This window comes from Ursus arctos, unplaced genomic scaffold (assembly GCF_023065955.2).
Source record: "Ursus arctos isolate Adak ecotype North America unplaced genomic scaffold, UrsArc2.0 scaffold_14, whole genome shotgun sequence".
NCBI classification, from domain to species: Eukaryota; Metazoa; Chordata; class Mammalia; order Carnivora; family Ursidae; genus Ursus; species Ursus arctos.
In genome coordinates this window covers 38213862-38238095 of record NW_026622808.1, presented here as the reverse complement: position 1 = coordinate 38238095, position 24234 = coordinate 38213862, and the positions used below count along the sequence as shown (strand labels likewise).

Below are 24234 nucleotides of genomic sequence, written 5' to 3'. Positions count from 1 at the left end.
ATTCTCGTCTGTGTGCTTGTTCATGAATTAGCTCATCCTCCTCCTGGTTCAGGTTAAATTTAATCAAGAGAACAAGAATTTATGGGTATGACTGTTAGCTGGAAAGCCCTTCTTCACTTGCAAGTCTTTCTTTCAACCTATATCTTCTGCTGAAATTTCTCAGTGGGATGAAGTGTTCAGTGATCAGTCAACCAGTCTATTACGTGTTACCTGGCTTTACATATACCCTCGATGGTTCTTGGAAAAATAATTTAATATTGTTTTGTCTCAGTTTCTCTACTGGAAAAGGAAGCTATTGGTATGAATCACCTCCTTACCTGTGAGGAGTTGAATTATGTTAGTTCTGCTTGCCAAAGCATCAGGAATAAAGATGTCTCCCCCCCCAATCCCCATTTCTTGGTGGGGGAAAAAAACCCCAAAAGTAGTAACATTTAATGCAACAAAAATATTAACAATAAAAGAAACTCTCCTGTGAAACCGTAATATGATTTAAAATTAACATTGTTCTAAGGTAACTGAAATATGCGATTTTCCATTTTGCCTTTTAACTGACAGTATACCCATAATTCTTGATGGTTATTATTTTTTCTCCAAAGATAATTTATGGGCCATTGGTGACTGCACTATCTATTGTTCTAAATTGTTGTCTTAACTACATTCTTTAAAAATATAATGTTGAAGGCTCATAATATTGAAGATGACTCCAGGATGAACCCCGAGTTTGCAGACCGAATAAAACAACTTGATAAAGAGGCATCTTACTACCGTGATGAGTGTGGCAAGGCCCAAGCGGAAGTTGACCGGTTGCTGGAGATCCTCAAGGAGGTGGAGAATGAAAAGAATGACAAGGACAAGAAGATTGCAGAACTTGAGAGGTAAATTTTGCAGTCATGTTGTGAATTGTCAGCAGTGAGTGAACATGGATTGCTTAGTTGCCCATCACAGATCGTAGTGGATTTGGAATGCACATTCATATTTCAAGTTGGAAACGAGTTACGTATGAGGAATAGGGCCTGTTAGGGATGATGTTATGTTTCTGTGGGATACTCAAGAAGGCAATTGGCTTATCTTTTGAGGGCTTATGTACTTCTTAAGTGTTTAAGAAAGTAATGGCCAAGTTCTTGAGTGATGTCCCTCATCTAGCATGTGTGCCAGCAAAGTGTGTGAGAAATTGAGGCTATGACTACTTGAAACCTTAGTGTTGTTTTGTTTTGTTTTTCCCATGAAAGACAGGCATTTGTGGTTTAGGTCTGTTTCAAGCAAAGAATATATTTGGCAATTCGTTCAAGATAGAAGAAGGAGAAAGGAGCTCATATCCTTTGGATGTGTTTTGGCACACCACAACAAGTTCATCTTGGGATGTATCTTTTTAGAGGACCTTATAGCATTTGTTAAATAAATATGTTTGAATAGGGTCTAAGGCAGGCCTACCTGATAGCAAATTCTGTCTAAAAACAAAGAAGGTTATATCAGGGTTCCAGAGTATTTAGATTTTCAGATAAATCATATCCATATTGTATTTATGTATAAGATAGACTCTAAAAATAAGCTTTCTATCAATGCTTTTTCCTGTATTTCATATAAGAAAAGAATGTCTGAATAATCTTACATAACTCCATTACCTCTGAGGATTTCTTATTGGTTCAGCAATAAGGCAGAATTTGTCTTTCCTAGATTCAGTCCATATGGAAGAGATCAACAAATTTTGAATAAATCAGTGAATGTTTGCCATCTCTGATCAAGACACTTGTGAGGCCTGATAGAACTTTAAGATATATGCAGAATAGCTCTCTGTGGCCTGTGGAAAGATCATGGGCTGTACTGACAGAAAGACCTGGGTTCAAATTTTGCTTCTGCTTTGTGCCAGCTGTGTGACCCTAAATCTTGTTAGAAGTGAATCTTTAACAGTCTTTTAAAATGTATCATACTTTTCAGGTGCCAAGTCCTGGTGGGATAGTTACATCATTAGGAATAGTTGAATGCTAAAACAAATTCTCAATATTAAGTGGCCATGTATTAAATGGATAGGTCAATTCTTAAATTTTCAAGCATAGTATTTAATATATTCAAACTGTAAATCAATAAATACTTCACTTAAAAATCTTAGTATTAGTTTGATGATAACTGGATTTTTATACAGTGTGACCAATTTTAGTGATTAAATCAAGAATTTCTTTTCCTGAGATAAGTGTACAAATTAAAATCCTTAAAAGCTTAATTTTAATTTTAAAATGTGGGAATGTTCTTCAGTCTATTGGCTCTTAAAAACACTGTTAATTTTAGATGTATCTACATGTCTACTTTGTAATTATATATTAGGACCAAAATTTTTCTTGACAAGCTAATGTGAGATCACAGGGACGTTATCATCACATCTCTTTTATTGGTGAGAAAACTGAGGCCCTGAAAGGTTGAATTACCTCCTGGAGATTGGTCCTGTGGTCAGAAATAGGCAAAACTATAATGTATGTTTCCTGACTCCTAGTCTGCTGTTCTGAGAAGCTGTGAGCCTCTAAAGGGCATAATATTATCAATGCCCTAGATAATATTAATAATAGTAATTACAATAATAATAATAGATTATGTATATTTTATGCTCACAGTGTATATCAGGTAGTCTGCCGAGCACTTGACCTGCAATACCATATACCATTTAATCTTACAGAACAACACAGAAAGTATCATTATCTTCATTTTATAGATAAGAAAACTGTGATTTATACAGATTAATAACTTCCTAAAGTTTTCAGAGTTTATAAGATTCAAAGTCAGAATTTGAACCCAGGTCTAACAGGTTAGTGACAGAGAACAATCTTGTCCAACAATGAGCCAGAAGGAAGAACTTAGTCCAGTAGCACTAAACAGTCATATAGCCTGCAGAGAGAGAGAGGCATTGCTGCTGGGCCACGGGAGATCTGTCTCATTTTTATTAGCTTTCATGAGAGAAAGTGATGTGCCCCACATTTTGAAGGCATTTTTCTGCGCTAACCCAGCTCCCCAGAACTGTAACTGAAAAAATAAGGATCAGCTACTATAAATATTTGCATAAAAATAGCTTAATCATCCAGTTGGACAAACAGGTCTTAGCTGGACACTAGTGCCATTAAATCATCGAGAATATTCACATTTTTATATCCTCAATATGGAATGCATTAAAACAACAGTGATTTTACAGGCATTTATCTTTATGTACTTTCTGCACATTTTCTTTATCTCTGCCTTTGCCTTTCCTTAAAGCTGATGCCTCCCAGGCACTGTAATTCATAAAACGTGTGGTGAGACTTGAGTCTGTCCCAGTTCTCTGCCTGCTGGTATCTTGGGTCCAGCAGCAGAACATAGTCTGGGAAATGTCTGAGCCCCAGCCCCAGTCCAGGCCCCAAAGGAGGTTGGGGGTAGTTGAGGGGGCGGAAAGTAAGAGGGGAAGTTTCTTGGGAAAACTTCCGAGCTCAGCCTCAGCCTGCCTTTCTGAAGCATTATCTGCCGGGCTCCGTGTGTATTCTGACCAAAACATCTTCCTTGTTTGTCAGGCAGCCCTTTTCAAATTGGGCAGTATCTCTATTTTCTGGCTTAAACTACAAAATTCCTACCTCATAATGTTGGGAACTAAAGATTTCTTAGCAATGTGACATATATCTCCATTCTGGAGTCATGGAGGAGTGTTTGCAATTAAGTTTGTGATTCTGAAAACCAAAAAATTGAATTTGAAATAAATTTGTGGTCCCTGGTCTGTAATGTGACCTACCAGAGTGAAAAGACTTCTTTTTAAAAGCAACGAGTGTTCTAAAATATTCCGAACTTTAGTCATGTGCAACAAAAGGTTCAGGGTTAGGAATAGCATAACTCAAATGACACTGATGCTGGCCTACTTCTCTCTCAGAGGGCAATTCTTGTTTGCTTTCTACTCTGCTCATCTTCCCATTTTTTATTTTCTTCACAATGTATACATTCCAAATAGCATATGCCTGGCACTTATATGGATGCATTTACCTCTTAAATTCCACGTGAATGATGTTTTACATCACCATAAAAGATTTTGCTTTTCAAAATGCATATTGCTCCAGTGTGGTCCCCATGTGCAGTTTTTCCTATAAACTTTTGCACTTGATGCTGATGGCTCAGCAGGGAGCTTCTGCCTTGGACAGCAGGCGAATGGACTCTGGGGAGGTTTGACACGAGGTGGGTGAAGGGCCTTGAGCATACCCCTAAGAGTTGGTCCCAATCAGGCTGAAGTATTTATTTGATCACTGGTGCTAGATACCACATCTGCTATATGATCAGATAGGTGATCAGACGTTAGAGGGAGTGAAATATGTGGTCGTTTTGTGTCAGTGTCCATCAAGTGCTCTGAGTTTTATTTAGAGTTTCAGAATTAATTCTGCCTTAGGGGAAAGAGAGAAGTTAACAGATCTCTTGTGAAACAAGGCCTGCTGCCACTAGGTTTCTGCATCTCAGCCACAGGAAGGTATCAGTCAGGTGACCGTTCATATAATTATCCTAAATATGATAGGGGATTTGTTGGTATTTGTCTAGGGGACAGGGAATGCCCGAATCAAGCCCTTGATCACATCCCTCCCCACTGTGGAGAGGAGCACATGTGCCTTGGGGTTCTGCTCCAAAGACATAACATCAGAATAGAAAACAGCACTAGATTATCTGGATCAAGGAGTGATGCCATCAGACATTCGGACATTTGAGAAATTATCTTAGATGCCTAAAAGCACCTTATCTAAGGTTGAGAAACAGACTGTTATTTTTTCCTTCTGAATTTTTTCAGTAATGTGATGACATAATTTCTTTGATGCCTTTCAGAACACTTTTAACAAGATGTAAACTGAAGCTTTATGTAGAAAAATATGGTACTATGTTCTAGAAGTCTCATGGCACATTGAAGAAACGTGATACCAGTTCTGTTTATTTTGATAAAAACTCTTCTTGCTGAGAAATATCCATTTATGTTTGGTAAAGTGAAGAAATTTCAATGAAACAAGTGGCAGATAGTTTTGCATCATCCCTAGCAACCCTTTGAGGAAGGTCATGGATGTCATGGATGCCTTTGGGAATTTGAGGAAAACTAGGAATCCTTGGAAAAGGCACTAATCTTAAATGTTTACTTGCTATTTCAATTTAGGATTCTCTAAAGCTTGGCCATGGACCTCAGTTTTATATACCTCTCTGATCCAGAAGAATTTGAAGCAACAGCTAGGGCCAAAGTGCCCATAATGATCATGGCCCAATCTAAGTTATTTTTAATCAGTTGTGTGTTAATGATCACGAAACAATGTGCAAGGGGATTTCAGATACAAAGGATTATTGGACCAATGCTTTTACCGCGTGTTTAATCCTGAATTTTCTCTTTGATTTTTAACATTATGATCAACACCATTTTCATTTGAAATGTTTTTGTTTAAGCTTTCTCCTGAGGATTTGTTTTGTTTTTCCTTCCTCTGTGAAATGCTTAAAATTACTTCTTATTTTTAAAAATTTTTTCAAGTTTCATGTATTTAAGTAATCTCTGCACCCAACATGGAGCTCAAACTCACAACCCCGAGATCAAGAATCAAATACTCTTTTGACTGAGCCCATCAAATGCCCCTAAAATTACTTCTTAGTAGTATGGAACGGTGGGGTCCCCCTGAGCAGATAGCTGGTCACGTATTTGTTCATCCACTTTGTTTTTTACAAAGAACATTATATAGGTTCACAAAATGAATGCCCACTGTATGCTCCTGTGGTAGCTTGAAGAAGATCATGACTTTTTTTTCTTTTAATTATTGCTTGGATTTGGGACTTTATTATTTTGACTAACTAGAAGGGCATGTTAAATATTTTTGCACAAATAAGTTATTAAGCATCTGGATATTTTCAGTGATGAAGTTTGATCCTCATTTTCACAACTGAAAAAAATTTACTCTCAGGTTTGGAAGTTGCTCTGTCCTCTCTTGGGAGGCTGATAGGCAGGCAGCACCTCACCCAAAGCCCTGCTCACAGTGTCTTTGATTATTGCTATGTGCGGTACTTTGTGAGTGCCTAAAATGGAAATCTGAGCGGAAAGCCAAACTGTTCAGCTCCTTTTGGTTTTCAAGGAGGAAGGAAGAATATCTCATAAGATATAACCATCCAACTTACTGGTTCAAATAAAAGCTTTCCGACATCAGTGCTTACCACTAGCTCTAATACCTTAATAACTTCCACTTCAGTTTATTAAGTAATAAAATTTTGTACGGACACAGATAGGAGCTTTCCCTTATGAATATTCCTCCAGAAAAGGGCAAATTCTGCTATTGGGTTGCTGGAGCACACCTCTGGTTTACACCAGTGCTTACGGTGATAATGCGTGAGAGCAGATACTGGTTTCTTACGTGTGATATTTAACAGAACAGCTTATAGTGTGTGCCCAGGGCTTTTTGGGGTAATATCAGATAAAAGTTGCTTTATTGTCCTTCATTTGGTTATAAAACCTGCTAATATAACATCTGTTGGCTGTATGTTTAAAACTAATGCATTTCCTTCCTTTTATTCTCTTTTGCTATCCCTTTTCCTTTCTGCTTATCCTCCAAATCGCTGCTTTCACCCTTGCTCCAATCAGCTTGACTCTCAGGTCAGTACTTTCAGTTTTTCTTCTAACCGCCTTTCCCTCCTAAGCTCAATTTATTGCTTGCACTTGTTTAACAAACACATTTCTGAAATGGTTTTCCTCTGGCCACCACATTTTTTTTCCCATTTCATCCCATGCCTAGGGAAGGTTTATTTTATAAGAAAGCTGTATAGGTGGGAAAGGGCAAAGAAGAAGATGGGAAATAAATCACTGTTGGATTATTCGATACATTTGATTCCCAGATTATACAACCAGTAAGAGAAATCAGAGTGAAATTCTAGAGCATTTCTCCTGAGCATCTCAGAAGATTGACTGTGTGATGATAAAATATGTTGCAGTGGAAAAAACAAAATCCAGGATGCTAAATTTAACCTAGGAGAACAAAAGATCTGCCTGTGACACAGCAACTCAAATGCTAAATTTAATAGTGCAAACCACTCAGACTTTTTGCTTAATAAATCACTATGTTTTGAAAGATTTATGATACTTTTTTTTGAAGTCACTTTTGAAAATTATCAGTGTGTTGGTAACATATTGTACACACATGTTATTTCCTGTCATTGTTTTGGTTTTTGACTTTTTAACTTCATTTTTATTAGCTGTAAGACATACTTTAATTACCTAGGGCACAGCATATGGAACCAAATGTAAAACTAGATTTAGCATTGACTATGTACACCCTGATATTAAGAAGCAAAATGAATATTTTGTTTTAGAAATGCATCCCAGATTTGATTCCTCTTAGATAGGAGTCCAAGTCAGTAATTGGTTCTCCTTTGAGTCAAGCAAGACTTCTCTTTATAATAATATGCAGTACTATCTAGTGATTTCTTCATTCAGTCAATGAATTTACCAGAAGGTGCTCATTGTATGATTTGGGCTACGAAGTCTTGGAAAAAAAAAAAAAAGACTCAAATTGTTAGCCAGTGTAGTCGCTCTTTTGAGAGGCAAGCAATGTTATTTTCTTCTCTTTATTTAGTATCTGCACCTCTTTATGCTGTCCATTGCTCATCACATAAGCCACCAAACCAATGCATTTATGCTAACAGCAGATAATTTCAAAGTGAGACCTCCTGTCCACGTACCAGTTTTGTCCCACTGCTTGCTCCCAATCCCTGTGGCTCATAGTGCTTGAAAATGAAACCACATCTCTGCTGTTCCCGCATACCACACTGGGTGTCCCACAGCAACTGCCTTGAACTTCATCTTACTGAAGGGAGCCCATTCTCAAGAGTTCTCCAGTGATCTAAACAGAACTGCTCTCACCCAAAACTAATAACTATTAATTCACTTTCTGGTGCCCCTATGTGCAGATAGAGACATCATAATGAAGGTGAGAGAAGAGGAGGTTGGCCCCATGGCATCCAAATCTTTCCTCCAAGTTTTGGATCCACTACTTTAATGAAGCTTTAAGCTTTTCTCTTTGCCTGTCTTTTTGTTTTCTTTCTCTTTTTGCCTTCCCTCTGCTGCTCCTAATCTGCACCTGTTGATATTGAAGCCCTTGAGACCAGGGACCACTTTGGCTATTATACCTGAGGCTCCCTGCCAGGACCTTTAGATGTTGTCCACAGGCATTCTGCTGTGTTTTATGTGTCAGAAACTGTACTGTGTAGTATTTAGTTTTTTCCTGTTTCGTGTGAATGAACATGAACTCTGACTCTCAGAAGACAGGATGCAGGATTAGGGCTGGGAGAGGTTGTGGGTAATAAGGGGTCTTTCTATAAGGGGCTTGGTGTGTTGTTTGTGTTTGGTAAAATGTTCAGGCCAAGTCTTGTTGTGTGAACTGTATGGTCAAATCAAGATTCAGATCATTTTAATATCATTTAATCTCTTGCCCCAAATGAACACAATGGAGAAAATGTGCAATCCTTGTCAACAGTCTCTTGTTATATTTTTAGTGCAAGAGAAATTGGGCAACCCTGCTTTCCTGGAACAAAAATATGTATAGGTCTTGGAAGCTTTCTTGAGCTCTGACAAGTTTCCAGAGTTGACTCTGCTTTTTTTCCAACTACTTCCAAGTTTACCAGTTAAAATAAAATGAAATGTACTAATTCTGGAGGGGAGGTGGGCAGGGGGATGGGCTAACTAGGTGATGGGTATTAGGGAAGGCATTTGTGGTGAGCACTGGGTGTTGTATGTAAGTGATGAATCACTAAATTCTACACCTGAAACTAATATTATACTGTATGTTAACTAACTGGAATTTAATAAAAACTTAAAAAAGAAAAAAATATTTAAGGGAAAACAAATGAAATGTAACAATTGAATTGAATACGGGATCTCTGGCCCATGTTATTTCTTTATATGGCTCACAATTGAAATACATGTATTTATGTGTGTATGCATACACATATATGTGTGTATACACATATCACATATTTTTAAAAAAATGTATGGTCTTTCTTACTGTAGAATTTTGTAGTGTGCCCTGCACCTCCCTGCCTCCCAATCTGAAGTTTGAAAACTTGACTAACTCTTGGGTCTATTTTTCTGTGCTAGACTCCATGAGAAATCTTCCTCTCCAACTACTTTTTAAAGTGGCCTCATTTCCTTTTCAAACTCTGTGTAGACTCTGCTTGAAATCAGGTGGACATGTAATAAGGATCTGGTTTGGTAAAATGCAAGTGTCATATTCCAAACCTGTTCAGGTTCTCACTCCAGAAAACTCCACTTTTGTCAAGAATCTCTTTACACAAAAATCAGTGGGAAGCTGTAGAGATTTAATTGGATCCCTGCATTGCACTCTGGGGGGAGGGTTTATGTGAAGTTTGCTCTTTTCTAGGAACTATATGTGAAATTAGCATGTGGCTTATAACAGAAGAAGTTATCTAGATAAATATGTGTAGTAATTGACCCCCCAAAAAAGAAAAAGTATCCTTTGGGATTCACTTCAAAATCCTGCCAGAGAGTTGACCAAGTAAAACCAGAAGGCTCGGGCCTTTCTGGGCTCTTCCAGCCTCTCTGATTTACTTTGGATGCTGGGTCAGCTGCTTCCTAGTTTGTGCCACAGTATCCCCTCTTGGAGAGGAAGGAGTTGTCTTTGGAGTAGGTCTTCTGGGATCCTCCCTGCTTATGTCCTACAGAGGTGGAATTGGCGATGGGCTGTGTGCATCTCCCTGGCAAGCAGGCTCCAGCTTGTGGCTGGTGCCTTGGCAGCAGGCATGAGCTCATTGTTACAGAGTCACTTCAAACATTTCCACCAAAATAAACTCTTTGTGATGTTTCCCCAGAGTTCAGTACTGCACTCGCAGTCTCTCATTCTTTTAGCAAAGGATGAAGTCATTACTCTAGGACCTCAGAGCCCTTTTGCCCAAAGAAATAATGAGAAACAACTTGCTTAGAGCATTCCCTTTCTGTCCTGCAATTTGCTCTCTGCTAAGGTCAGTTCTTGCCCCATTTTCTCCACGAATACCTAGTCAGTACCTACTGTGTGCTAGGCCTGGCATTATATGCTGGCCTGGCATTTCTAAAAATACAGCTGATGAAAAACTGACAAATTCCTTGAAGAAATAATGTATATGACATTCTTCATTTTTATATTCATGACGCACATTGATGTTAATCATAAAAGAAATAACAGAAGTAGAAGCAGCAGTAATAATATTGGTCATTAACTAAGTGCCAGCACTGAATTAATAACTTTTTATATGGTATTTACTCAAAACAACTATATGATGGACTGTCAGTTCTTCCATGTTGGAGAAGAGAAAACTGGAGTTCATAAAAGTTAAATATTTTGCTTAAGTTAATGCAGCCAGTAAGTAAATAAATTGTTTTTTTCACCCAAAAGCCAGTCCTTTCTGATATACAAATGGAATCTTTTGCCACTTCTGCTACAATTGCATTAAAATCTTTGAGAAGGCCCACAGTAGGGACATTTATGCAATTGTGTGGGATCCATGGTTTCCCAGATATGAGGTTCATAGAATATATCCCATGAAGCACTTTGGGGAAATACTGTCCTGCCTCCTGTGCAGCCAGCCTCTGTCTTCGCCCTGAGATTCATGCCCTCCCTCCCCCTCCAGCCCTTCTCCCTCCTTGGGCTGGTTTCTTCTCAGGTGTTAACTCTCCAACTTCCCTGAGCCCCTCAGGCAGAAGCAGTTTCTCTCTGCCTTGATCTCCTTAGAGCTTTATCTGACCCTATCCCCCGGCCTGTGTTATATCCTACCTCAAATTAGGCACTGTGTGTCCTAGTAGATGGTGGCCTTCTTGAGCACTGGCTGGGTCTCCAGCTCCATGGGGTATTGTACCACACACTGGAGATGGGAGTCACACTCCTGTGTGTTGAATAAATGACTGTTGAAGAGAGGAACTTCCATTAGCTTCATCTCACTCCTTCCACCCTCTACTCGGTCCCCATGGAGAGTTGCTGGTGGGCTCTTTCTGGAGGCAGAGTTGACTGCCCTGGAGATCTTATAGCTTCAGACAGGAAGCCCTAAGAAAAGATATGATTATCTTTTTATCAAGCTGGATACTTCAAAGTTCAAGAAAAATAAAGACACAAATGAAAGGAGAAAAGATCTCCTTCTAGATGTATTTCATTTTCTTCCTCCCTCTCTCCCTCTCTCTTTCCCTCCTCTGCTCTTTCGTCCTTCCCTTTTTCCTTCCTTTCTTATCTCCCTACTTCGCTTCTTACCTCTCTCCTGTCTTTCATTCCTTCCATCTTCCTCTCTTTTCCTTCCCTTTGCTTTCTCTTTCCCTCCCTCCCCTTCCCCCTCTTTTCTTGACTGTTAATTGAAATCCTTCTGCATGCGGGAGAGTCAGTGCTAGGTGTTGGGAATATAGCAGTGAAACAGACATGACCCCTCCCCTTAGTGAATTCAAAGACCAGCACTTCCTATAAGGAAGGATTTGGCCACTAAGAAAAATAGTTTGTCCCATTTATACTAATAACTGGAAAAACTGGGTTTCAGGTGTTTTTTAAAATTCCTTTTCCTGTTGGGGTTGAAGAGGTTATCCACAGGTCAGAAAATTATTTCCCTCTTTTAGCTGCCTTATACTAATGCTGACATTTCTGGTGAAGTGTCAGAAAATTTTATGCCCAAGCAGAACTGGTAGAAAGCCAGAAATCAGTTGATTTTGCTTTGGGTGCAAATATTTTATTGGGGATGGAAAAAGTTGTTTTCCCTGATTTACAGCTCCTGCAAACATAAAGTGGGTTCTATATTTGGAAATGTTTTTGAACCTTTGAGGTGTAGCCAGGGGTTGGTTCTTGCACCTTTCCGACCTGGCCTTGGTAGGACTTGCCATGGCTAATGTTTTGCTGAGCCAGCTCCAATTTGTAGAACTAGGGCTTTATGCTCTGTATTATTTTTACTTTTTAACTTTTGCCTGAGTGGCTGCTCTGGCTCTCTCTCTCTGCATCCTCTAGAATGTGAAGAAGACAGAGGGAATACAATTTGCATTGTAGTTGAAATGCTTTGTGGTATGCTTCTGAGGTTCCTTGGAGATGAGTAAAACCATTCTCAACCTGCAGATCCGTTAAAACAATGACAATGACAGTAAAATCAAGCGATATTCCCAGGCAGGCCTAATAAGTCTTGGCCCCAGAAGAAGAGATGCCAAGTTGGTAGGGTTAACCATTCCTTTGTGTTTTTTTCAAAATTCTCCTCCCCCAACCCACCCCCTGTTCCTCCTCTACTCCTGGCTTTTGGTTGGTACAACCATATGGATGAATATCAGCAAATAGTAAATCTCTCAAGATATGTTAGCCTTTTCTGTAAATGTTGAGAAGGGAAAGGAATTTTTTAAAAAAATAGTTTCTCAGTATTATTATAAATCACTTTCTAGAAAAATAATATCTATTTCCTTTATATGGCTTTTCTTATGAAATGTGAATTCTATCACTTCATTACCCACAATACCAGCTCAAGTTGTAGGGAAAACCTATCCAACTAGTGACTGGGACTCTCTTCCGTATTGGGTAAAGGTACTTGGAATTTTCACACTGCGTAATTTCACATTTTTGTGAAGCCTACATTTTGGAGGGACCTATTTAAAAATGAGTAGGTACTGTGTATGTTTCTCTGAACAAAATACCTTATTGTTAATATATCTAACAAAGGCTTTGGAAATTTCTTTGTAAGGAATTGTGATAATTTTAATATTTGCTGCTCTTTTAAATTTTACTCTAAATTCAGTGACTACCATACAGGTGAAGTTTAATTGCAATATAAAGCTAAAGAAATATGAAAACTAGAATGGGAAGACAGAAATTGGCTGATTTTGCTTTGGGTGCAACTATTTTATTGAGGATGGGAAAAAGTTTTTTCCTAATTTGCAGCTCCTGCAAAAATAAAGGGAACTGTATAGAATTATTTTCATAGAAAAACTTTAATTCTAGAAATTATAGAGTGAGTCAGGGAATGGAAAGAAATTTCCCCTTGAAGAATCTCTTGTTGCCTTTTTTTTTTTTTTTTTTTGTCCAAGAGCAGTGAGACTTATGTTTTAACTCTAGCTTGCCCATTGACCTTCTCTTCCAGTTTTTTCTAGTTGGTAACATTGTTAATATAAGCATTATTCTTATTGTTATAAATAGAGCAGAATGTACAATAATTTATGTTTTGCAATAATTTTTCCAATGATAGTTGAAAAGTGTGTGATCCTCACCATGTGTGGACGAATTATACTAATTTCATGTGAGACCCCACACATAATTGTGAAGACGCACGGTGAACATAAGCAACTCTTGAGACATTTTAATGTGTGGCAGGAGCAGAACTTCAGGCAGTGAATTTCTTTGCAAAATTTTACTTCAGGTTCTGGGAAAATCTCTTTAGAAAGTTTTGAGAACATAACCATAACTTCTCCCAGATGGGAACGTGAAGTCATGGAATAGTCTCTCACTGGCCTTTGGTGTTGGTCAACTGGCATATTCCCATGGCTGGACAGATCTCGATGTGATGTGTGAGTTGAAGTGTAAGAGAGTGGTTTTAAATTTAACTTCAGAGCCCTCTGCTATTTAATCATATGTCAGTTTGATGGTTCCAAGGACAGCATGATATGTTGCTCACAGATAATTACCGTGGAGAGAATGAGTTGGTTATAATAATGAATAGCTGGAGAATCTTCTGATAACCTGTGATGAGTGGGCCTTGGTGAGAAACACTCACTGGGCAATTGGCACATAGGTGTCCTATCACTCTGGTGAGTGTGGGTGCTCTTCCGCCACCTAAACATGCAAAGCAGGGGCTTTTAGGGATTCCTGAGTAGATAAAGAAGCACTACTCTTGGATTTCATGTGTGTCATCTGTCCCAGACCTGTTCCTACTTTATATTAGTATTTCACTTGTAATCCAGGTTCTTCCACTATCTATTGTCAGAATGTTACATGTAGAAAACTAAGTACCATCTTAAGAAGCAACATCCTCATTGCTGTGGCCACGTTGGGTACACGTCCACAGGAATTAAAGCCTCTTCCTATGTCTGTAAAATGGAGACAATGTATTATACTCATCCCTCCTAGGCTTGTGGTCAGAATGCACCTTTGGGCATGGAGCACAGCAGATGTTCATTAAGTGGTGTTGTTGTGATGAAGGTTTTCATGACAAGAGTAATGGGTGAGAGTAGGGGGTTCATGCAGGAGAGGAGTGAGAGGTGATCTGTTCAGGCAGCCTCCTCATCTTTCCTAGTTCTAGAAAATTCAGTTGCTGGAATAATGACTTCAAGGCTTTTTCTTCTTAAGCCATTGAGAGATTTTGAGGGAAAGGTTGAAAACAATCTTACTCTGCTGAATGCTTCTTTCCTGAGGGATATGAATAACTGAATCTAGAAAGTTTCATCTTATGCTTATTAAAAAGCAATCTTTGTCTTACTTAAGGATGTATTTTAGATTCTTCTGGAACAAAATAGCTAAGATTCAGCCACAGGTTTTCCATATCTGTGCATAAAAAGACCTTCTGTTGAGTTTAGGCCAAGTACGCAGTTTGTTCCTTATCCATTTATTTACTTTATTCATTAACTTACTCACTTTCATCAAATAGTAATTGTATGTTTGCTCAGTACCAGGCATTGTGGTGTAACTTGAACTATTTATTCCTAGAAGCAGCATCTAGAAAGATGGAAGCAAATTGATAGGATTTATAGTATGATACCTACGCAAGTGGTATAACGGAATACACACTGTTCTGCACCTTGATTTTCTTTTTTTTTTAAATGTCTTTGAGATCTTTCCATATCCATACATAAAAGCTCTCCATTCTTTTTTACTTCTGCATACAGTTCCATCATACCAGTCTCCTCCTGAAGAACTTTTAGGTTGTTTCAGATTTTTTCCTCTCATATAGACTGCTATAATTAATAACTTTGAATAGGCTTAATTTCATACGTATATGAATATGTCTGTAGGATAAATTTCTGGATGTGGAATTGCTAGGCCAATACCTTTCTAATTTTGCTAGTTTCCTCTTAACAGAGACTAAACCATTTATAGTCCTATCGTAATATATGAGTACCTCTCTCCCCATTAACTCTGTCAGTGCAGTGTAGTTTTCAAGCTTTTTTATCTTTGTCAATATGGAAAGAAAACAAAGGCATTTAAACATAGTTTTCATTTGCTTTTATCTTATTACAGGTGAAAATGGGGCATCTTTAAATATCTTCATAATTTGTCATATTCTTTTGTGGTTTTTTTTGTATTTATTTTTCGAAGTTCTTTATACAGTAGAAAAATTACCCATTTGTCTGATTTGAGTTTAAAATGCTCCTTCCTGCCAATTTGGTTTTTTTAAAATTTTGCTAATGGTTATACAGAAAGTTTTAAAAATTATTTTTATATAGTCAAATACATTCAGTCTTTTCTATTATATCTTTTGAATTTTGTGTCATAGTTAGAAACCTCTTTCTTACTATAAGAACAGTTGCCTTGTGATTTTTTTGGGGGGGTGATATTTTTATGGTTTGATTTTCTGCATTTAGTCTTTGAACCATCTGGAATTTATCTTACTGTAAGGTATGAAGTATGGATATAACTTTACTTTTTTCTAGGTCAAGTGAAGTTTAAATGTCACTTCCTCTGTTTGCCTTTCACTGGAGCTAGCCCAGCCCAGGTTAGGTTTGTCTCTTATAAATTTATGTAACTTCCCACTAGAACATGAAGCACAGTCTTAATTCTTATTCAACGTCTGTCCTGTAGTCTAGAGTGGAACTTCCAGCTGGAAAGGACCTGTCTTATCCACCCAGTGCCTGTAAAATAGTGGACACTTAATAAATATTTGTAGAATGAATTAATAGAGTGAATTGTGAAGAACTGAAGTTATGAGGGGATAGAAATTATGAGTAGAAGCTATAGAAAGATGTGCAGGTGGCATGTGAGCCATCGAAGCTTACATAGAGGCGATCCAAGTCAACAGGGTGGTGGAAGATTAGATAGCTATTTTTATACAGGACAATAAAAACAGCTCTGTGTTTAGAGTTATCTTGGACCCTAGATGGCTTTCCCATACCCTTCTCTGTGAGACCCAGCAGAAATACCTTTTTTTTTTCTCCTTCTTAGGAAGTCTAATTTCTCAGCTTTCCCTGGGTTTAGTGAGACCTGCCTACATGATTGAGATCCCTGCCTAACGGTTGCAGGATGTAGGAACAGGTGTGGAAAATATGGCAGGAGCTAAGAACAGAGAGGTTTTGTCCAAGCTGTGTTTTAGATGCTTTGGGATAACTAGGTAGCTGTATCTAAGTAGGCAGATAGGAATGAAAATCTGAAATTGGACAAAGAGGCATTACCTATGGCAGAGTGTGCCACATTCAATATGAATGTCATGGGCATTCAGAAGGTGGAGGGTTCGGGAAAGTTTCTGTGAATGTGATGGTATTTGCATTGGACCAGAAAAATGGAAAGAATTTTATCAGATGTAGAACTAGATAGGGAGCATGAGCAAAGGCAACAGAAGTGAGAAGGTACAACGCTTGGAAGAGAGGGTAGGGGATTCTGTAGCTTAAGCTCTGGAATAGGGAGAAACATGGGCAGTAAGGGTTTGCCAAGATAGGGAAAGCCTTGAGTGCTTAGCTCAAGACTTTGAACTTTTTGAGTCTAGGAACAGCAAGCAACAATATCCTCCAGAAGGATTAACTCTATAGCATTGCAGTGCTAGAGAGGTAGGCAGTAGTAGCCTAAGCTAGAGGTAACAATGGTGCTGAAAGAAGGTGGTAGCACTAGAGGTGAAGAGGGAGGAACAGGCTTAAGAGAGCAAGGAGAATTAATAAAACAAGCAAACAGACAAAACACAAAAATCAACGCCTGTATATCTATCCTTTAGTTTCTAGAAGAAACTAACAAGAAATTAACAAGAGCCAGCCGGCCAGAAAAACAAATAAATAAAATGCTACTCTAATAGCAGGAAGAAAATAAAGGTGTGGTGGCAGAGATTTTTTGCTCAAGCAGTCTGTAGTTATTGTTGCTGTTATAGTAGGAGAGAAAACAAAAGAGTTAAGTGCATATTTGGTGCTATACATGATGCTATATTCTTTAGAGTTGATCACACATTTTCTTCATGGCAACTCCAAGAGAGCAGATACTATTATTGGTCCCATTTGTGAAATGAGGACAGCCAGGTTCAGAGAAGTTAAGTAACTAGCCTGTTGTCACACAGCTATTAATTAGTGGAACCAGGATTCAAATTCAAATTTTCTGACTCCAGAACCCAGAATCAACCACTGCATTCTATTCCACAGTGAGAAGTTTTGTGCTAGGATAAATTGGTTTGGCCCACTAACTCCTGATAGCATAGGGACCACTCTTTAATGTGCTTCTTTTGGGGTGGAAAACTATTTCTATAACACAAAGGATTCCAAGCATTGATGAAAACCTCTTATAATGGAAGTTGAGAAGCTGTTTGTATTGGCAGTTTCTGCAGCCTTTTTTTTTTTTTTTTTTTTTTTTTTGAGCTGCTAGTCTGAGTCTTCACCCTCTCTTGAGCAGGAATGCGGAATTCCTCTTTTTGAAGTGAGTTTGAGTGGGCTTGGTGAGTGGGACTCCATGGAGGCAGCAGCGCCTTTGTAGGCTAGAGACAGTCATCAGCTCTGGATGGGCTTCAAGAAACATGGACGGCAGAGGTGGGGGAAGACCTCAGGCCATCCATCCTCCTGCCTGCTGAAGACAGTTCCCAGTGGGGAATTCTGGGGAAGCAGCCAAGAGAAAAGATGTATTTCCAGGAGGGGTTTTCTGCTTCTTCCAGGAATCATTCTTGGGACAGTTCTTCATGGCCCCACACAGTGTGATCAGAGAATCCCAGCAGCATAAAAGCTGAAAAGAAATGAAGGCCTTTTTTGGTGATAAATGATGAGTTTCCTTTTGGAATAAAGAAAAAACCAGTACAAACAAAAAAAAACTCTCTGATAGAGAGATGGTCTTCTCTGTAGCACAGTATCTGTATCTCCCTTGATCTCATCTGAGGCATGTGGGAGGGTTGGCAGCACATAACAGAGGCTGAGAATTCAAACCCATGTACTAGTACCCTTGTCCAGGCGGTCATCATAGTATGGAATCATTTCTTCCTCATCATTATGGCTAGGTCAAAGGGTAGGTATCATGCCATCGAAATGTAGTGTCTTCCTCCTGCAGAGCTTGGGTGGGTTTTTTTGTTTTGTTTTTAAAGTTTTAAACTTTAAACTTTGAAGGTTTAACAACTTTGTCTGTGTGCCTGATAAAAAGGATCTATATTAGCTTCTCAGTTCTTAGAGCTGCTGGGGAGAGGGGGATTTCTTTTCTGTTTATTGTTTGCCACTTCGGTTTACCTTCTCATCTCTCATAGATGTTTTATTTTTGTTCAGTCCTCTAAAATGAAGAGGTTTTGGGTAGAATGATTAACATTGCTTTCCTCAATTTCTCTACATTTTAAGTGTTATTTGTAGATTTTTTTTATCAATCAACAAAATTTTGTGAAGTTTAAAAGCACACAAGACCTTTCTAAAGACCCTATATTTTTATAATTTGGATAATTCTTAATTTCTAAGGAATTAGAAAACTTTGCTGCTGCTCATTAAGCACTTTCCATGGGCCAGCCTCTGTGCAGAAAACACTGGTGTGAAATGTTTTTTCTAATCCCCACAACAACCTTGTAATAAGGGCAAAAATCTCTGAAAAGATTGACAAAAAATGTTTAAGTGTGGGAATGGTTATTGCGGAGGTAGAAGGGGAGAAATATAACCTTTCTTTTCACAAACACTTTTGTACTGTTTAATTTTTTATTATGAGCATGTATAATTTTTAATTAAGATATAATTAATCTACAATAACATACCCTTTTATAATATATAATTTAATTGTTGTTGGTGTATTCACAAGGTTGTACAACCATCACCACCAATTACAGAATTAAATTTTAATCACCCCAGAAAGAAACACTGTACCCATTAGCACTCACACTCATTTCTCCAATCATCCCCCCACCCCAGCCCCTAATCTACTTTCCATCTCTATGGATTTGCATATTTGGGACATTTCATATAAATGGGATCATATAATATGTGGTCTTTTGTGATTGGATTCTTGCACTGAGCATGATGTGTTTGGGTTCATTCATGCTGTGGCATATGTCAGTATTTCATTCCTTCTTATTGCTGAATAAGATTCCATTATGTGAGTATACCATATTTTTTAAATATATATTCATTAATTGTTCAAGTTTTGGGCTATTTGTGCTTTTTATTTATTCTCAAGAATGCTAATATGAACATTCATGTGCAAGTTGTTGTTTGAGTATTTGTTTTCATTCTCTTGGGTATGTACCTAGGAGTGGAATTGCTATGTCATATGGTAATCCTGTTTAAGTTCTGGAAGAACTGCCCAGTTGTTTTTCATGGTGGCTGTACTATTCTATATTCCCACTAGTACCATGTAATAGTTCCAGTTTCTCCACATTCTCACCGAAATTTGTTATTGCTGGTCGTTTTGGTCATAGCCATCCTGGAAGGGCGATGTGGTATCTCGTTGTGGTTTTGATTTGCATTTTCCTAAGGACTAATGATGACGAACATCTTTTCAGGCACTTATTGGCCAATTGTGTATCTTCCATGGACAGATGTCTATTCAGAGTCTTTGCCCATTTTTAATTGTGTTATTAGTCTTTTCATTATTGAGTTGTAAAAGTTATTTACGTATTATGGATATTAGACCTTTATTAGATATATGATTTTTTATATTCTCTTGTGTACAAGTAATTTTACACTTGCATTTGCTGTGTTCTATTAAAAACACAACAGTCGGCATTTTTTAGTAAGTTGGAAGGGTGATAGATTTAACAAAATTATGCCTCAGGAAAAGTACATGAATTTGTACTGTTGTAATTAAATATGTTGCTTACGAATAAATTACCAGTTGACAGTTTTACATTGGCATTACTGTTTTGGGGGTGCTATGAGGTAGGATTAGGAACAGTTTGGTAATATTTAGAACTTTTTCAAAGTGTAATCTTGACACCAAAGATATATACTGTATTCTCTGAATACACACATGGTCACTTGTATCAAATAGATGCTTCCCTCATTTGGTGATGTTTTAGCCACCTTAGAAATGGACTTTACCTTGAATATTTTCTTAGCTTTTGTCTACTGATGTGACTGAACTTCAAAATTTGAGCCACTTCCAACCAAATAATTTGCCCATTTAAATGCTCAGGGTATGGCCTCATTTTATAATGCCATAAAATGAAATTTAAAAGCCTCTCCAGAGAGCTGTGATTACCTTTTTTTTCTTTAGTTGTTAGCCAAGCTAATAAATATTCTTAGCAGTTTTGTCATCATATGTCATATAAAACTAGATCTAATGATCAAATCTATGAGAGGATCCCAAGTACCACGGCCTTCTGAACAGCTTGAGAGGAAGAAGTGATCCACCTGATCATTAGACCCTTGGGTCTTCTGTAGCAAGACGTAACACACACCTCTCAGAAGGGTGGATGAAGGGGCCCTTAGCAAGGTTTGGCTTGCTGAAGATCAACTGGCTGGCTGCTCAGAGAAGCAAAGCTGTAACTGCCTGGCCTGTGGTGCTCTATGTTCCTGGTTCTCACAGAGGATGTACTTGGCTATGTTTGGAGATGGTCCCATGAGCCTCTCTTCTGGTACATACATCTATGTGTGTGTATTCCAGTTCCTGACCAGTGCCTTTCTAATCTTCCTGCTTTTCTGGCTCCCCAGCATGCCTTCTTGGGTTCTCTAGCACATGGTCTCTCTTTTCAGAGGTCTCCATTAAAGCCTGGGACCTTTCTCAAATTCTTGACAGTCAGTAATTCATAAAGGGAAAATGAATTAACTCCGTTTTAGCATAGCTGTAGGGCAAGTGAAGTTTGGAAGTGATTGCTGCAGGCTGTTAAGACAGCTACTTAGCTTTCAGGGCTGGCAAGAGAAGGATGAAAAGTAATGAGTTAACCTGCTAAGAATTTGGCCATTTTAATCATTTGAGTCTGGCTATACTTTGTCTCCATTTATACCGAGTGGGGAAACAGTTATCTTGATAAGCAGGGATTTATCTTACCCCACCTCTCAGTGGCTGCCTGGATTCAGAGTAGAATAGACTCCTTTATGTAGCAAGGGGAATGGGCATGCTTTGTATGAGTAAGAAAAAGAAAAAAAGCCATTGGTATTTTTTCAAAGTTCTTATCAGCAAAGAGCATTACCAAGAAATCCAATAGGGTAGTAATGACATTCAATTTTATTTGTACCAGGAATGCACAGATGGCTAGAGTTAGCAGCTATTCATTTTTAGCACATATATCTCATTAATGTTGGGAGGAATTACAACAGACCTATCAAAGGGGGAAAAAATAGAGGAGAGTCTGCAGTATCAAATAAACGTGCATCATTTTTTGTGCAAGGGTCACATACTTTGAATAATTCCTTGCTGTAATTGTAACTTTCCATAGTTAGTTTATTCTTCTTGCTGAATTTGTATGTTGTCATGGTATTTTTAATGGCCTGAAGAAAGGCATTTCAGCAAACTGCCCAGGTCTGAGACTTACAATTAGTCATTGCAGCTTGTGGGATTGTTTGTGAATAGCTCAATCGAGATGTGTTTTTACATAAAAGTTCCCCTTGATTAATTGCCCAGGAAATGCTTCCAGTTCATAGAGATTTGTAAATCTGTATCATAAAATATTCCATTCGCAACAGTTCAGTCAGTGAGAAACTTGTGATTTTTTTTAAGCCATCATGTGTTCAGGTGTTGCCAGGACTTTTCTTTTAATCAATTTCCACCAAACAACAATATAGAAATTAAATCCCAATAGTCCAGAAAGCTAGAGTTATTTCCCTTCTACATTCAGGACATAAAGAAATAGTCTGGTTTTCTGGAAGATCCAAATTAAAATGTATTAAAAAAAGAAAAAGAAAAATCAAATGGGAAAGAAAATCAGTTAATTAAAAATACAGGACTTGGGTTCAATGGTACCAAATTTAGTAAGAATTTGACACGTTATTTTCTTTATTTTAAGATTTTATTTATATATTTGAGAGAGAGAGAGAGAGAGCGCAGGGGGGAGGGGCAGAGGCAGAGGGAGAAGCAGACTCCCCGCTGAGCAGGTCAGTCCCAGGACCCTGGGATCATGACCTGAGTCGAAGGCAGCTGCTTAACTAACTGAGCCACCGAGGCGCCCTGACGCATTATTTTCTAGTAGAATGTTGCTTTTCTTATGGGCTGGACTTGGATATGTTAAATTTATAGGGGTTTTCAGTATCTTCAGTTGGGAAAGGGGAAAATCTTTCTTGCTTCCAATTTCTTCTTTGGATGGTGAAGAATCCTCATTTTATAAGATGCAACCAGAAAGAATTTAGTGTTTATATTAGCAAATGAGCTTACTAGTAATAGGAAGTATTGCCTAAAGTGAAAAATATGAGGTTGAGACACTAATAGAGCAAAACACTGTTTTTGCACATGAATTCCTTTTCTTCTGCTTTATCTTGAATCTTAAATATTTTTCATATTCATCTAATTAATATTGGTGATGTTTTTCTCTTAAAAGTGAAAAAATTTTAATATGAGTTATCACCTAGTAGTGTAGGAGAATTAGTCCATACGATGTGAGTTTAAATTATTTCTCATTTCTAAATTACATGACAGCTACATTTAATAGAGTCATTCATCATCATCCTGTAGGAACTTTATACAACTTCCAGTATTTCCCAGACCTCAGCTGTTCACTGGGTAAATGGTTTCCTTGAATGCTGTGTGAGGAATGTGAGAGCAGGCTTCCTCTTGTGTGTCTGTCTGTCTGTCTTCACAGAGTTTCAGACGATTTTTAGTCTCCTTTGGTGTCTATTTTATACAATGGATAGAGCCTTTGCCTAAAGGAGAGATGCTCTCACAGGCACTGCTTGGGTGTGTGTGTATGAAAGAAATATGAATATATATGTGCATGTATGTTTTTGTGTGTAGTAAGGATGAGTAGTAGGTGTGTGTGAACTAAATATATGTATGTGTATGTATATGTATGTGTGTGTATGAATGTTTGTATGTTTGTGTGTGTATCTCCTGATGTAAGAAACAGACTATTTGCTGAGGTTTCTGTGGTAAAAAGAGAAGATGCTTGGAAGGGCTGACAGGGATTGGTGGTGACATAGTTTTGGGAAACAATCTTATAGCCAAATAATGGTGGAGTTGCTTTTGTTTTTGTTTTTGTTCTTGTCTTGATGGGAGGATTATCCTGGTTAGCTCTGATAAGAAATTAGCAAGTGAGGTAAATCCAAGAATAGCAACGATAAGTTAGGAAAATGGCCTGAGTTGTAGAGTCTACCGGGGTGGAATGGAACCCAGTTCTGCCTCCTTCCAGTTGCAGGAGCCCTCTAAGCAAGTTGCTTGCTTGCTCATCCTCATCTTTCTAGTCTACGATGGGGATAACGACACCTACGTCATACAGTGGTCCTGAGGAATAAACATGTACATTGTCCAGTGCAGAGAGATGCTGATAAAATGCTACTTTCTATAGCATGCCTGCTTGTGAACCTCAGTCCTGGTGGCTGCTCTGTGGTTTTAGATGGGACCACAGTTCCTCAAAGTTGGGCCACACTGACCTTGGGAGGTCCAGAAGCATTGTCATCCAGGTGGAAGTAGAAAGGGCATGAAAAACTCCTGTGGATGCTTAGGATTTTGCTGCATCCCTCCAGGTAAAGATCCTATCATGACTCCGGTGTGGAAGACTGGGTTCTTTGAGGAAATAGTCTGGGTCAGGAAGAAGGAAGCATGAGAGGGGTCAGGAGTCTACAGATAGGCTCTGGAGGAGGCCTGAGAGTTCACTGTATTTTTCAGAATCTTTCTGAAATGGCCAGAGGTCTAAGCTGGCTCTTGGTCTTCTCCCATTGTTTTGATTTGAATCACTGTCATCAAGTAGGAGACCTTTCCACGGGGGCAGTGGAGAGAACAGGAATACATTGATTCACAAGAAGGATAAGAGCTGCCCGATATGTCTTATGATTGGGAGGTGGCTGCGAGTTTTCATGACTTATATAGCAGAGCTAAGTCCTGCTCCACAAACCCAGGAGAACAAGAAATGCCACATCTTTGTCTTTATTGCTTTCAAAGCCACTTAGATCAGACCTCAGATTGGAGGCCACACAACCAGTAGAGGCAGAGGCAGACAGGTGACCCAGATATCACCTCCAGAACCCCTCAATCAGCCTGTCATGCTACCTCCTAAGGTTTGAGCTTTTAACTG

At 38.4% G+C, this 24234-nt stretch overlaps 1 protein-coding gene across 1 annotated transcript in view; it reads left to right on the top strand.

Annotated features, from left to right (window-relative positions):
• ERC2 (ELKS/RAB6-interacting/CAST family member 2) overlaps positions 1-24234 on the top strand; it is a 791328-nt gene that overhangs the window by 429842 nt on the left and 337252 nt on the right. Inside the window, exon 11 of the mRNA XM_044384924.2 lies at positions 682-875. Coding sequence (XP_044240859.1) covers positions 682-875 — 194 coding nt within the window. The remainder of the gene's footprint in view (positions 1-681; positions 876-24234) is intronic.